This window comes from Vicugna pacos, chromosome 1 (genome assembly GCF_048564905.1).
Source record: "Vicugna pacos chromosome 1, VicPac4, whole genome shotgun sequence".
Taxonomy (NCBI): Eukaryota; Metazoa; Chordata; class Mammalia; order Artiodactyla; family Camelidae; genus Vicugna; species Vicugna pacos.
The window spans coordinates 82,436,190-82,453,031 of NC_132987.1; the positions used below are offsets into that span (position 1 = coordinate 82,436,190).

The 16,842-nt window shown below is 30.9% G+C and overlaps 1 protein-coding gene across 11 annotated transcripts in view; it reads left to right on the top strand.

Moving 5' to 3' along the window:
- The window catches only part of SENP7 (SUMO specific peptidase 7), a 113,095-nt gene that overhangs the window by 73,415 nt on the left and 22,838 nt on the right, over window positions 1-16,842 (top strand). For all 11 annotated transcript variants that reach the window (XM_072966026.1, XM_072966031.1, XM_072966078.1 and 8 more), the window contains 6 exons: window positions 3,472-3,590; window positions 6,988-7,169; window positions 8,690-9,029; window positions 9,861-10,018; window positions 10,995-11,141; window positions 15,325-15,358. In XM_072966026.1, coding sequence (XP_072822127.1) covers window positions 3,472-3,590; window positions 6,988-7,169; window positions 8,690-9,029; window positions 9,861-10,018; window positions 10,995-11,141; window positions 15,325-15,358 — 980 coding nt within the window. The remainder of the gene's footprint in view (window positions 1-3,471; window positions 3,591-6,987; window positions 7,170-8,689; window positions 9,030-9,860; window positions 10,019-10,994; window positions 11,142-15,324; window positions 15,359-16,842) is intronic.

The window sequence follows — 16,842 nt, forward strand, 5'->3', positions numbered from 1 at the left end:
TTGGTCATTTGTAATCTTCTTTGGAAAAAACTTTGATTCAGTTTCTCTGCCCATTTTTAAATCAGTTTGTTTTATTTTTTTCTGTTGAGTTGTATGAGTTCTTTATATATTTTGTATGTTAACTCCCTTATCAGATATATGATTTACAAATATTTCCTTCTGTTCTGTAGGTTGCCTTTTCATTTTGTTGATGGTTTCCTTTGCTGTGCAGTTTTTTGGTTTGATATAGTCCCATCTGTTTAATTTCTTTTGTTGCCTTCGTTTTAGTGTTTAATACAAAAAATCATTACCAAGACCAATGTTAAGGAGCTTACTCTCATGTTTGCTTCTAGGATTTTTATGTTTTCAGGTCATACATTCAAGTCTTTAGTCCATTTTGTGTTGATTTTTGTATATGGTGTAAGATATTGGTCCAGTTTCATTCTTTTGCATGTGGCTGTTCAGTTTTCCCAGTGTCAGGTATTGAAGAGACTGTTCTTTTCCTATTGTGTATTCTTGGCTCCTTTGTCATAAATGAATTGACCATATATGAATGGATTTATTTTTGGCTCTCTTTTCTGTTTCATTGATATATGTGTCTGTTTTTATGCTGATACTATTCTGTTTTGATTACTGTAGGTTTGTAATATAATTTGAAATCATGAAGTGTGATGCTTTTGGCTTTATTTTTCTTTCTCAAGATTTCTTTGGCTATTTGGGGTCTTTAGTAGTTCCACACAAATTTTAAGATTTTTGTTCTGTTTCTGTGAAAAAGGCCATTGGAATATTGATAGGGATTGCATTGAATCTGTCGGTTGCTTTGGGTAGAATGAACATTTTAACGATGTTAATTTTTCCAATCTGAGTACAGAATATCTTTCCATTTATTTATGTCTTCTTCAATTTCTTTCTTCAGTGTCTTATAGTTTTAAGTGTACAGATCTTTCTCCTTCTAGGTTATATTTACTCAGGTATTTTGTTCTTTTTGCTGCAGTTGTAAATGGGGTTGTTTTCTTAATTTCTCTTTCAGATAGTTCTTAGTTAGTGTATAGAAACACAACTGATTTTTAATCCTGCAACTTTAGTGAATTCATTTATTAGTTCTTAAAGGTTTTATTGGATTTTTTTAGGGTTTTCTTTCTGTAAGATCATATCATCTGAAAATAATGACAGTTTTAATTCTTTTTCTTTTTTTTCTCAATTTGGATGCCTTTTATTTCTTTTTCTTGTCTAATTTGTCTAGCCAGGATTTGATTTGCTGTACTGTGTTGAATAAGGAGTGATGGCAGTGGGCATCCTTGTCTTGTTCCTTATCTTAGAGTAGAAGCTTTTAATCTTTCACAGTGAAATGTGGTGTTAGCTGTGGGTTTGTTATATTGGCCTTTATTATGTTGAGGTGTGTTGTTTATACACAGGTTTTTGAGGGTTTTATCATTAAAGGATAGTGATTTTTTTTCAGATGCTTTTTCTGTGCATCTATTAGTGATCAGATTGATTTTTATCTTTCATTTTATTGATGTGGTTTATTACACTGGATGTTGTACCATTCTTGCCTCTTTGGAATAAGTCCCACTTGATCATGGTGTATGATCCTTTTAATGAATTGTGGAATTTGGTTTCCTAAAACTTTGGTGGGAATTTTTGCATCTTTATGTATTAAGGATATTTGGTCTATAGTTTACTTTTCCTGTTGTGTCCTTATCCGGCTTTGGAACTAGAGTAATGATTTCCTTGTAAAATGAGTTTAGGAATGTCCCCTCCTCTTAAATTTTTTGGAAGACTTTTAAGAAGGATTAGGATTAATTCTCTAATTGTTTGGTAGAATTACCACTGAAACCATTTGGTCCTGGCTTTTTCTGTATTATGAGGTTTTTGATTACTCATCCAATCTCCTTTTTTGTTATTGGTCTGTTCAGATTTTTTTTTCCATGATTCAGTTTGGTAAGTTGAATGTTTCTAGTTATTTGTCCATTTCTTCTAGGTTATACAATTTTTTGATATATGATTGTTTGTAGTGGTCTCTTATGATATATTGTATTTCTGTGCTCTCAGTTGTAATGATTTAATTTACTTGAGTCTTCTCTCTTTTTCTTCTCTTTTTTCCCATTAGTCTAGCTAACAGTTTATTTTTCCCCAGAAAACCATCTCTTAGGTTATGCATAGTGTTGGCATGTAATTATTCATAGTAGTCTCTTGATGATCTATTTTTATTTATTTGAATCTTTTTTTCCTAGTTCTTCTAGCTAAAGGTTTGTCAATTTTTTTTTATGTTTTCAAAAAACTAGCTGTTAGTTTTGTCGATCTTTTCTGTTGTTTTTTCCTTGGCTCTGTTTTATTTATTTCTGCTCTGACCTTTCTTCTAACTTTGGGCTTAATTTGTTCTTTTTCTAGTTCCAAGGGGTAGCAAGTGAGAGGTTTTTTTTTTTTTTGAGTTCTTTCTTGTTCCTTAATATAGGTGTTTATTGCTATTAACTTCCCTCTTAGAACATTTCATAGATTTTGGTATGTTGTGCTTACATTTTCATTTATTTCAAGATGCTTCTTGATCTTTTTGATTTCTTCTTTGGCCCATTGGTTGTTCAGGAACATACTGTTTAATCTCCATGTATTTGTGAATTTTCCAGCTTTTTTCCTGTTATTGATTTCTAGTTTTATACAATTGTGGTTAAGAAAGATATTTCACAGATTTCAGTCATAAATTTTCTAAAACTTGCTTTGTGGCCTGTCATATGATTTATCCTGGAGAATGTTCTGTGTGCACTTGAGAAGAATGTATATTTTGGTGCTATTGGATGCCATGTTTTATAAATGCATGTCAGGTCTATTTGGTCAAATTTATGGTCTAATCCAGTGTTTCTTCTTGATTTTTTTGCATGGATGATCTAACAATCAGTGAAAGTGGAGTGAGGTATTGAAGTCCCATACTATTATTGTATTATGTTTTCATTAATAGTGATATTATACTCATAATCCAAAACTTGTTTTTCACACAATGTTATTAAAGTTTATGTATTTAACCAATAGCTTATATGTTAAATTATTTTATCTATAAGTAAAATTTGTTAGCACACTGCAAACTTTATTTTGTACGTAACTTTTGATATGAGAATCATGCTTGAAACATATTAGCAATTACCTTTGATTTATTTTTTGATTACACGTAAGTGTTATTATCATGTACTTGTGTTCATGGAATTTGTACTTTTTAGATTTCTTTGATGTATTTAATTCTTGTATTATTCTTTGCTCATTTTGCATGTGTCCAATTCTGTGATGTGGGTATCTTCTTTTTTTCTTCCAAAGAAACATGGAGAATTTAAAGGTAGAACTTATTTCTCAAATCTTAGTTTAATATTGTTCTACTGTTCAGATTATATACTATGCTATATGATTTTTTTGTAACCTGTTATTTTTATCTCAAATATATGCCAGCTGGCTTCTAAATTAATTTGTATTTAGAAGAATTGAGTATAATAATATTTTGTTTTTCAGGAGTTCACAACCAAGTAAGACAGTAGACAACAATTATGCAAAGCAGGCTGCATACACCAAAGAAAAGCAAACAGATGATGATGGCATTTCTCTTGTAATGTCTGATACTCAGCCTAAAGGTTTGTGAACCTTAGAAAACTGTTGTCAGTTGAATTTTTGTCTACTGCATTTTTAATAATTTTAAAGGTATAAATAACTTTAGTCTTACATTTAAAGGATACATGAAAGTAAAGGGACATTACTTAGCAACACAAAGAAAATTACTACATTTACTCTTTGTATACTGTAGTATACATGTCTTGATTTGTTTACTAAATCCAAAAGTTAAATTGAAATATTTCTTTTGGGGGGAGCATATAGCTATAAATTTATGTTAAGTTTAGCTGTTTCTAAGTGTTTCCATGGATATATGTAGTAATTGATATTGCTGCCATCTCAGTTATTATTATTAGTTTCCCACTGGCTATCCTCCTACCATGAAATAACATTCTTTATTCAATAGAATTTCTCTCAACTCTAGGAGGATGCCAGTATAAGCCACTATTAGCAAATTTAAAGGTAAATACACTTCAGACTTAGGAAAATTCATTGTAAGGCCTCCTTGCCTGTAGGGTTAATGAATTGACTTCTTTTGTCTGTTTTGTCGCTTTTTAAAAAGATTTTGAAATAATCTATAAAAATTTGCACCAAAACAAATTACTACATTAGTCAGATGTGAAACATCTTCAAGGTCTCTTGGATTATTGATAGCTTCAAATTAGTTGAGATATTTTGTTTTCTGAATGATTTTACAGATTATTCACAAGAAGACACGGTCTTTCCTTTAATGATATTATGCAAAAAAATCTTTTTACTTCATTTGGAACACAGCTATTTACAAATTTTAAGTAGCTTTTTTCATAGAAGAGGAAGACTTAAAAGGAAACTAGACTAACATCTTTGATGTATACAAGAAAGGAGCTGCAGCTCTTATAGAGGGCAATCTCTAGAGAACATATCATGACTCTGCAGACATAATCTTTCAGTTAGTCACAGAATACCACCTGCACATGATGAAAGGCAATTTATTTTCTGACATTATCTTTTTCTGAGAAATAATTATTTTTAGTTACATTATAAAAATATAAGTATTGTGGGCTCAGTTCAGATACTATCAAGACACTGTTAAGCCTTCATTGCTTTCCTGGGTAGAGTAGGCATAGTAAAATAAAAAGCTTTCTAATTTGTGCCCTTCAGTATTCCTCCAAAGTTAGAGTGGAATTTTAGACTTAACAGCAGGTAGAAAAATGCATGATAAAAGAAATACCTTATAGTTTCTTAGTATCCCTGAAGTTTCTCCTCTTACGTGCAGTGTTTTTAAGAAAATTAGCTATTGAAACTTTGTTGAAACTCACCATATTTTCATCCTGTAGATAATTGTGTCTAATACCAGTTATTTAATGTAAGTCCATAAATTAATAGGACTTCTGAATTAAACTCCAGGTATACCATTAAAATTTTTGTTCCAGTTTTGTTGAGATACAGTTGACATACAGCACTGTATACATTTAAGGGGTATAGCATAATGACTTCCATACATTATGAAATTCAGTGAACATCTGTTTTCTCATACAGATACAAAATTAAAGAAGTAGAAAAAACTTTTCATTGTGATGAAAACTTGTAAGATTTATTCTCCTAACTACTTTCATGCAAAACATCCAGCACTGTTGATTATATTTATCATGTTGTACATTACATCCCTAGAACTTATCTTATAACTGAAAGTTTGTTCCTGTTGACTGCCTTCATTCAGTTCCCTTCTCCCCACCTCTGATAACCACAACTGATCTCTTTTTCCATGAGTTTGTTTGTTTCTGAATTATAATTGACCAACAACATTATGTTAATTCCTGTTATACAACATAGTGGTTCAGTATTTCTGTACATTTCAGAATGATCACTATGGTCTAGTTATGATCTGTCACCATACAAAGATATTACATAGTTATTGACTATATTCCCCACACTAGATATACTTTCATAGTACGTTAAATTTGCCTTGTGGAATTTGCTTTTATGAATATAATACATTGTAAATATTTAACATTCTTTTGTTTACAGGAATTTGTCACCTCTTTAATTTTATATGCTAGTAATATTTGCAAGTTAAATGGTATTTGTTACCAAGCAGAATCCTGTTTTTACAATGTTTAGCTTCATGTAATACATTTATTCCTGTATCCTATGAGATAGTCTTGGCTGATATGAAAATAGTAAACTGTTTGAAGGAAAACTCCCATATAATAGAATTTTTTCAAGCCCCATTTCTTTCATCATACTTTTGCTATAGTATTTATGTTTAGAAATTATAATTTGATACAGTATATGTATATATAAATATATATGTTTTTACATATATATATAAATATGTATGTTTATATGTAGAAATTGTGTTTGACTATCTTTACAGTTTACAAAATTATGAATAAAATTTATTGTACTTTTCAGAATGCTGTGTTGATAGTTTGGGGGAAGTTTGTTTTCCTGGGGGAGCGAGAAAGAGGTGTTTTCTTTGGAAATTGAAATACTGTTGACGGTCTTGGAGTTTTTGCTCTCACCCCTGTCCCCCATACCTGCCTTTCAAGCAATGACAAAGAGATATTATGAATGTTAGTTATTAGGTGTTTATAAAGCTAGAGTAAGAACAAGAATAGTTTGAAGAGAAGATATGTAGTGTTGTAAAACTTCAAGTGAATGGGGAAGTCAGGCCAGTTTAGTGTTGTGTGAATTTTAAGTTATGAATTCAAGGAAGCTGCTTTGTGTCTTGCGTTGTGTGAACCCTGAGCTGGTACTTGTATGATACAGAGTCAGAAAGCAAAATAATTCAGGGTAACCTTCAGTTAGTTAGGTAGAACCTTTTGGAAGATATTTTTGTACAGTACCTATATTTGATAACTGAAATACTAAGCATGTTTGATAATAATTGACTTGGTTTCCTCAGCTGCTGAGGAAAGGTTTTGGCTCCTTTTGAAAGAGTAGTGATCAATACTCTCAGACAATTGTCCCATTTCATTTAAAAATATGTATATATAAATTTACGTTTAGAAATATAACTAATTGCTGAATTAGTTGTAATCTCTATATTAGTTCAATTTCTAAAATTACAATGAATTTAAAAGATATTTTAAGACTAATTTTCAAAATTTTATGAAGACTTTTTTTTATTATAGACATTTACAGTTATAGCAGAAGGAAAAAAACATGGTTTGGTTGCTTTTGTTACTAAAGAATATGACCTTTTAATGTATTTTCCTCATATCATATTTATTGTATGGTGAACATTTACTTTGTGTATGCAGTTTAAAATAGGATATGTCCTTATATTCATCCATGTCAGTATGAGAATTTAACAGTGAACTTAAAAAAATAGCTTTGAAAAGTAGTACAGCAATTTTGATGATGTTTCTTTGAGCTCTTCTAAAAGGGATTCTTTCTGTACTTTTGGCCATATTTATGTCTCTTTCATTTTTTAAGATCACAATAGTAGAAGTCAAGGTTGTGATCATCTTGAAGAGGGGAGCAGAAACAAGGATGATGCATATTCTGATTCAAAAATGGAACCCACCCTGAATTCCAGGAAGAGAAAGAAAAGGCTTAGAAGTAATTTACCTGATTCTCATAATTCTGCTTCTTTGTATAAGTCAACAGAACAGACAGTAAGTAGAGGTTTTTAGATGTGATATGAAATAATTTGTACTATGATAAAAATGAATTGACTGTGACTAAATAATGTTCTCCTGGTTTTCTGCTTCTGTCATCAGATTTCTTTCTTTTCCTTGCCTAGTTTTTGATTCTGTTTTTAAAAAAATACTTTAAATGCAACTTTTTGCATTAATACAGTTATGTGAACAAATTTCAAATACAGTCATTGCTCAGTATCTGCAGAGTATTGGTTCTAGGACCCTGCACATACCAAAATCTGCAGATGATTAAATCTCTTATATAAAATGGTGTAGTATTTGAACATAATCTACATCCTCCTTTATATTTTAAATCATCTCCAGATTGCTCATAATACCTAATACAATGTAAATACTAAGTAAATAGCTGTAAATGCAGTGTAAATGCTATATAAATAGTTGCCTGTGCCCAGCAAATTCAAGTTTTGCCCTTTGGAACTTTCTGGAATTATTTTCCTGAATATTTTCCATTTGCAGTTGGTGGAACCTGTGCATGCAGAGGGCTGACTGTGTTATGAAGAAGTAAAAAAGTTAAAATTACCTCTTCTCTAATATCACTCCTTTCTTAGTAGTTTGATTTATATCCTTCAGACCTGTTTTCTTTTCCCCTCCTTATTTTGACCAAATACTATTTATACTGTTCAGCCAATTGTTTTTTCACTTGCTCTGTGAAATTATTGTCAGATTTCCTTTTTCAGTAGTAATTTACTTCCAGTTTCCTTAAACTTCTTTTTATGAAGAGTTTAGGGAGTTTGTTATACATAGAGAATTACCCTACTTAATGCATACATTATCTATTTTCAAAGACTTAGTATGCAGTTAGTGATAAAACTATAAGGAGACAGCTTTTTTTTTTGGAGACAGCTTTTTGATTCCTTTGATTCACATGGCATTTCAGGACTTTGCAGTGCCTTTGAGTTATAATTATAAACATGGTTTAGATTTAATACAGTAATAGAGACGTGAAGGCAGTGATTTTCATAATTTTTCATATCATTATCCTCTTAAGTTTATAATTTTTTGGCTTTTGTTACTAAAATCACATGATGTCAAGTAGCCTCTTAACTTTTGCAAAATAAAACTAAAAAAATTCTCAGGGGAGGGTATAGCTCAGTGGTAGAGCGCCTGCTTAGCACTGCTAAGGTCCCAGGTTCAATCTCCAGTACTTCCATAAAAAATAATTCCTCTCACTTAAAGTTGACTTAGATTTTGGGTGACCATCTGAACCACTTGTAATTATGGGAATTTCCCCTTCTCATCCTTTCAAAAAGTTAAACATTGAGGCATCCAGTTGAACAGACCAAACTCTGTATCTGCATTATACTTGAGAGGCACTGGCAAGAGTAAAATAATTGTGCAATTTTCTATCCCTGTAGTTATAGAAATTATATAATATTTTTACTTTTATTTCTTCTTTAGGAATTTAAACTTTAAAAAATTCTTTGTTAGCCAAATTTGAAAAATGCTAATTTTTATGTGCATTTATTTATGTTCAGAAAGAACAAGAAAATGACCCAACAGTATCCACTGAATTTGAGAAGTCAAGTGAAAACTATCATGAAGACCCAAAACTACTTGAAGAAATTACACTTGAACCTATAGAAAGTGATTTTACTAAACTAGCCTCATTTCGTAGTCAGGAGTTGGCTTTGAGCACTGCTCCCAAAATCACCTCTGACTGTTCAACCACTGAAACTTTTGTGAGTTCTATTTCCACTGATACTGTGGGGAATTCTACCTTGGCTGAGAAGGATGAGAATGAATTGAACACAATAGAAAAACCTGTTTTGAGTGAACACAGTGAAGGGAGCCAATCGTTTATCTCAGGTGAACCAAGTAAGTAACATAAGGATTATAAAGACTCTTGACATTCTCTGCTTTACTTAGTTGTTTTATTTCTCCTCTCAAACAAATTTTGCTAAGGTAATGTTAACTTACGATATCATTGTGGAATATATTAACTTTATAAAAAAAAGACTTGGGGTTTTGGGACTTCCTTCATGAATTTGTAATATTGATTTTAGGTAAACATGGAGTACTTGGAAGCAGAAGTATTTATTTTTTTAGATTAGTGTCCTGTAATTCATCTCCTTAGTAGTTTTTAATAAGAGTCTGTAAGGACCATTTTGTCATTTTGGTTGATTAAGCTGAAGTACAGAGGGTTTAAGTGCTATTTATTTATTGTCAATACTTTTGATTTAATTAATTAATTTTGATGTTAAATTTCAAGTGTTTGATGTAGTCACATGGTACAAAAATGTTCTAAAGGATATCCAGTGAATAGTCTCCCACATCTTTCCCTACCCATCAGTTTCCCCCTCCTGGAAGCAAATAGTGTAAGAGGATTTAAAGTACAATTTACAGTGATGACACAACACATTATTAGAACTCAGACTTGTTCCTATGTTCTCGTGGCTTTATCCATTTTTAAATGACTTCATCCTCCAGAAGGTAAGGTTGCAGATAACTGCTAAATAATGGCACTGATAGGGAAACATTGAATGTAACTAGTATAAATCAGGTAATAAATAATAGGCTAGTTTCTAAATTGAATTTAGTTAGATGATTAGATTCAATGGGGTTTTGAAAGATTGTATGAATTAGAAACTTCTCTTTTTGATACATGATTACTGTGACACATTTAAAAAATACATTTTCCCTTTTTAGTTGTCGTCTCCAGTGATGAAGAAGGACCTGTTGAGCATAAAAGTTCAGAAATTCTTAAATTACAACCTAAGCAAGATCATGCTGTCACTAATGAAAGCAGGAGTACTTCTGAGCCAGCAGTGTCAGAAGTACCATTGATTACATGTGAATCTGTACAGGTAATTAATTCCTGCCTTCTCACAGATTAACAGTGAAATATACACTGTGGGCTAATGACTTTTTTATTTCATCAAGCAGAATATTGTAATAAAAATTACAGATTTTCTTAGTTTGAATTTTGAGACAACTTTCATATTAGTGTGAGGAAAATACGTAATTGTCTTTATTTTGAAGTGAAAAACTTATACCATTTTTTTTTCTGGTCGTTTATATTTTTTCAGTCTAAATATTCTAAAACTTAGATATTTATTCTTTTATGGTTCTCATTGGACATATAAGTACTTTATCAAAAGATTTTCTAGAGGTAAACAGTTTCCAGTATTTGTCTGGTCTTGCAATACAATGCCTAGTTGGAATTATTCCTTTTCCTCACATGCTATTAATGCCATTAGCATTAATATAAAGCATCATCTTGGGTTATGGAAGCAATTTTATGTGCTTATAACCCTTAACCTGGAGATGGAAACCTGGATTTGTCTTAGTTTTGCTTCTTACTAATTGCATTATGTTTGGCAACCCACTTAACCAATTCAAACATCTATTAACTTTACTTATGAAATGGGGAAGAAAACTGCCCCATGAGATGGTTTTGGTGATTAAAAGAGATAATATATTTAAAAACTCATTTAAACTAAACAGTGTATGAATCCTAATTTATTTCTGTTGAGTTAAAAATAAAGTCTGTTTGGGGAAACAATTTGAAATCATGGCTTTGATAGAGAGGAGGATATATTTCTGGAACTTAGGCCTATGGAATTAATTTTGGATTCAACTATTTACAGTAATTTTTCTCAAGGTAATTCATATACTTTTTAAGAAAAAAATCTAGTTAACTCTTTCTTCACAGTAAGAACAGTGTAAAATCCTTCACAAACTCATTAATAGTAATTTAAAGAAGTATTTGACTTTGGAATCATTGTCAGTATTTATACAGCACTTAGGCTTATATGCATTTTATAATTTGTTCCTTGTTAGGCTTCATCTGAATTACGTCCATATAATCCTGTCACGGAAAACATTCCCTGTGTTACACCTAGTAATGAGTTGGATCTACAGCTGGATTTTACATTTACTTCTGTTTATATTGGTAAAATAAAAGGAGCTTCTAAAGGTTGTGTTACAGTAAGTATATTTAATTTTTTTTGTTTTAGTTCTGGTTCTTGGACAAGGCATTTTTAGATTATCTTCTCTTTTTTAGTGCAAATGAAAATAGAATTGAGATTAATTTTATATAGAACATTTTTGATATGTCATTATGTCTATTTTGAGACATGTCTTTAATTGGGGGAGGGGAATTTTGAAATCATACTGGAATGCCCTAAAATAATATCTCTGATCTGACTATTCTAATGAAGATTATGTATAAACAAAATCTTATGTAGTATTGATATTCATTGGTCTCTAAAACTTATTTGATGGTAACATAAATTTTTATTCAGGCTGTAGTTAATAGCAAAAAGAAGAAATCTCGTTTTACTGGTTTAAATTATGTTCTCCAAATTCCTAAGTTATTTAAGGATCTCCAGAAACAGGTCCTATTCTGTTTTCCCCCCACTTTTTTTTTCCAATATTAACTCCTCACATTTTGTATGTGAAAACCAGATTGGATTTTACTTAGTTCTCTATACTGTCTATTTTTCTGCCTGTTTTAAAACCCTAACCATCTTTTAAGGCTTATCTGAAAAAGTTCCTCTTCCAGGAAACCTTTCCTGATTTCTCCTTCCTAGCTAGAATTAACTTCTCCTTTTACTGTGTACTTTTTACATCTGTTGTAAAATTTATTCTGTGTGTTTTTAATTGTTTGTATTCTAGCCTAAATGTCCCATTAGCCTTTAAGGATCTTGTAATGAAGAGCCATGCTTTTATTCCCTTTTGTATTTTCCGTAAATGGCTCAAACCTAAATAGGCACTTACAAACACTAGTTGGATTGAATTGACTATGTCAGATTATAATTTAGGTATTTTCCTAGAAGTTTTATTAATTTCACTGTTATAGGTAGGGCAGGGAATATAAAAATGGTGAAGACATGATCTCTTCTTTTAAGGAACCTTAGTCTACTGGAAGAGACAGACACATAAATAGATATTTGTATTATGGTAAAATGTACAATGGAAATATGTGTAAGAAGGGTGCATATGGCCTGAGTACCTATATCTGTCTGGAGGAATTAGGGAAGACTTCATAGAGAAGAGAGCATATGATTTAAGGTAACAAAGTAGATGTTTGCTTTGTGACTATACAGAGGGAAGGTAGAGTGAAAATTGTTTTGATTGAAAGCACCACAGCAATTCTGTTTAAAATTAATATTCTTTGCTCATGGTTTTCAGATATCAGTGATTTTGTTATGCCTCGGGTGATTTTACAAGTTTTTTCTTTAAGGAATTTTGTTCACTTTTTCCAGTTCCCACCCCCAGCCCCATTTCATAGCTTTTTCATTTAAAATTCAGCTTTTTCTGTTCAGTTGTTTATAATGGCAAAAAATTGGACAACCTGAATATTTGACAATAATTTATTAACCAAGGGAGCAATATTTAATATAAATATTCAACAGTGGGTTTTCATTAATTATTGTTTGCATGAATTATGTTATTATACAGTTAGGTGGGTTTGTTATGGACAAAATACAAAGCCAAACAAAAAACTACAAATGAGTAAAGGAAGAATTTAAAGAACACCTATGATCTTGCTTATCCAGAGACAATTGCCATTAACTTTACAGTGTATATCCTTACGTATTCTTCATATTAGATGTATAAATATTTAAAAGAAAAGGATATGACATTATGCATACTGTTTTGTTACTCACCATAATCAAATTAACTTAATTCATGAAACTATTTGGGGATTTTGGGGTGCCCTTAATTCCCAACTATTGGACATTTCCATTGTCCCAGTATTTTGCTATTACAATAGTAGAGGACTGCAAATATTCAATAAATGTCCTAAAGTAGGTCCTGAAAGTTTGTTTCATGTCTATTGGAACACTTAAACTGTAATTAAAATAAAAAACTTAAATGTCTAATTATAAAAAACTGGTTTAGTAAATCAAAGTAAATATATATAGGTAAAAAAATACATATCTGAAGAAAGACTGAGAGGAATTCTGAAAAAATTAAAAGTTATGTTACTATGGAGAGAACATAGCAATTTTAAAATTAAAAAATATAATGAATAACATAAAAAGGGAAAAAGATAAAAGTCTTAAGCTTTCAAGTTTTCCAAAAGACTTTTAATATCATTTTTTCAATATTTTCAGTATTTATTTTTTATGATGCTCTATAACTTGGAAATAAAAGAACTTTTGGATGGAGTAAATATATTAGAGAATTAAACTTGGTCATTTTCTATATGTTTAATGAGTGTCCATTATGTATTGTTATGGATACTGAAAAATATTGTTCTCACTGTCATGACAGAATTTAGCTGAACTAAAAAAATACCTGGAATGGGAAACTTTTATGTAAGTTAGAGCCATTTTCTTGTAGTTGTACATTTAAGATATTGCTACTTTTTTTTTTAGTGTAGAGAATGCTGTAGTAGCTATGAGCATTTTTTTAGATCTCACTTTTGTTGGTAGTAGGAAAAATGTTTATTAAATGTGTATAATGTTCAGAGAACTGTGCTACTATTGTAAGAAGTTATAAAACAGCTCTTGTGTTCACCTTTATTCTTAAGTTTAAATAGATGTGGTGTGATTTCAGAGAACTGGGTTTACCTCATTGCCACAGAAACATATTTCTAATTTTCTTAACTGTGGATTCAATTTTTGCTGCAAATAGGGCTCTGCTTTGGGAAGAGATTACATATTGGCTTAGTCAGTATTAAAAGGTGTAAATGAGTATGTGATCCTTGCCAAGCCAAAAGGTTTGATAGAACAAGGATCTTTATAGTGGGAGAATAAAACAATAATGTAGAAAGTAGAGACCAAGGATAAATAGATGCACTACTTCTAATTCATAATTTTGTGTTAATAACTATAAAATCTCAAAGGCAAACACTCCTTATATTCGTTTTCTATAACTAGTTATTTACAACTGCTAAGCTATTTTATGAGATTAAAGACCCAGTGAAACCTATGAGAAAGAATTTAGCAAGGGGAAATATATACCAAATATATATAACAGTTATGTGAAAGTGACATAATGATAAGGCATATTTGACTAAATTAAACTAAATAACATACTTAATCAGATGCTAATGTCTAATGATAATAGCACCCCTTCATTAAGGGTCTTATCTAAAACTGAGAGATTCATTAAGTTACCTAAGTTTATCTACTTACTATTTGAATGGTAGAGATAATAGAGGCAGCATTTGAACTCTATGCTCAGCTTTTAATTCATTTGCGCTTTTGCTCAGATTTTGCTTTAGTGGCTGACTTACTCTAGGAAATGTGAGTTTTACGTTTGTGAAACTACAATATGAAATAATTTTTTAACTAGCAAAAAAAAGATGGAGTCATAGTAAATCTGTTGTTTCACTGAACATTGTGTGCTACTTATTTGCAACTCTTAGGTAGTTAATTTAGGTAACCATTTACCAAGACCACTGTCGATTTTGTTTTGTTCTCACAGACTGTACCCTTCATTTGGTCAACAATTTCATAAATGTGTTGATCAAAAGAGAAACCTAACCAAATAATAGACAAAGAGGCATGAGTTCATTTGACAAACTTCAAAGGATACCTGTTTTAGGTGGTTACAAGATTTAGGAACTCTACAACTCTTGAGAGTTTATTATAAAACCAACACTTAAGGGGGTCAAATATATATAAAAGATACCTACAGGAAATAGAGTGTCCTGGCACAGAAGGAGCAGAAAGAGCAGGAACCTTGCTGAATCCCCAGTCAGAAGGAAATTATAACATGGTGCAAAGAAAAATGAATGCTGGGAATGTCAGCAAAGCCAAGAATCAAACCCTGTTTTGTGGTTTGTTTACCAAAGTCATTGACACCCTGTCAGGTCTTTGGGCAGTTTCTTCTGGACTTTGTCTTATTTCTCCTTTAAATTTTCAGGAAATATTTTTGAAAAAATATATTAAGTAAAGACTCACTGTTTTTTATAAATGAGAATATTGGGAATTAAGTTACTTGTACAAGTTTCTTAAACTTGCATAAAACTAAGTCTTTACAGTGAAACATCCTTTTGGTTAATTGAGAAAAAGACTTGAGTACTTTTAGTGTAGGCTTTGATTGTGTACCTGTAGTTTAGAAAAGAAAAAAAAATTTGAAAAATTTGAATAGTAACACATTTTGAATGGTAACTCTTTTTTTGTTGTTGTTTTGTTTTGTTTTTTTCCTTTAGTTCACGACAAAATATATTAAGATCCCATTTCAAGGTAAGCTATCATTGTCTTATGACATCTTTTTCACTGTGATTTTGAGTATAAAATAATGGGTCAACAAAAATTCTGAAGTATTTCTGCAACTAGTTTTCTGTAATTTTTTCCAATATGGAATTTATGTGAAACTAAGGTTAATAATGAGTTTCAACTTAACACTTTTTTAGCAGCTTCAAAAGGAGTTTAAAATGTTTTATAAAACTTAAAGTAGTATATAGTATACTATGGTTTTAGTGACTTCAAGTTGGGTAATATTAAGGGACCAATGGTAATGTCTTGGGATTGACAGAATTTTGACAGTAAGATATTTGATACATAAAAATGAATGAAAATAGGAACTGTAAGTAAAGTATAAGGAAAATTTTCATATTGCACACAGACATGTGAAATGGTTTTGCATAGGGGTTAAGAGAGTTTTTTAAATATCATTTCTTATCTGAGTAAGACAGAGTAGATTGGTAAATATATCTGGAATTTGTAGAGACTCAGATAATTTTCTCATTCTCTTCCCAAATAAAAACCTTTTAGAATAGGTAGCAACACTAAAAGAACAAATAATAAGCAACAGAGAATAGTCTCTTTAGAGAATGAATTATGAAAAGAATGAACAAGAAAAATATATACAAATAGCACTTCAGAAATGAACTTGGGAAGAAAAAGCCTTTGTTCCAAGACTGAAGATGTGATTGCAGTAACTTTAGTTGGACTCCTCGCATACCCATGTACAGAATCCACAAGTGTATGTATTATGACAATGAATCGAATAATTAGGAAGTAGTAAGAATATATAAGGCATATGTAATACGTAAGAATAAATGTACTGATATTCTTAAGTAGGAAATGTTAATAAGTTACTACAGAATAATACATTAGCTATTTAGAAGAAACAAATAAAGACCCAAATTCTTTTTTTTATAGAGGTATTAATGACATACATTATATTAATTTCAGGTGTACAACATGATGATTTGATACTTGTATATATGCAAAATGATACCCCCAGTAAGTCAGGTTAACATCCATCCCCATCCATAGTTATAAAATTATTTTTCTTGTGATGAGGACTTCTAAGATTTACTTCCTTAGCAATTTTCAGTTATGCAGTACAGCATTATTAACAGTAGTCACTGTGCTGTTCATTAAATCTTCATGACTTATTTATTTTATAATTGGAAGTTTGTACCTTTTGAGCCCCTTCAGTCATTTTGCTCACTGCCTGCTTCTGTTAGCCACCAATCTGATCTCTGTATCTATGAACTTTTTATTTTTTAAGATTCCACAATTAAGTTATATCATACGATATTTGTCTTTCTCTATCTGATTCATTTCATTTAGCATAATGCCCTCAAGTCCATCCCACGTTGTCACAAATGGCAAGATTTCATTCTTTTGGGGGGCACACTAGTATTCCAATGTGTGTGTGTGTGTGTATATACATCTTTATCCATTCATTCACTGATGGACACTTAGGTGTTTTCCAT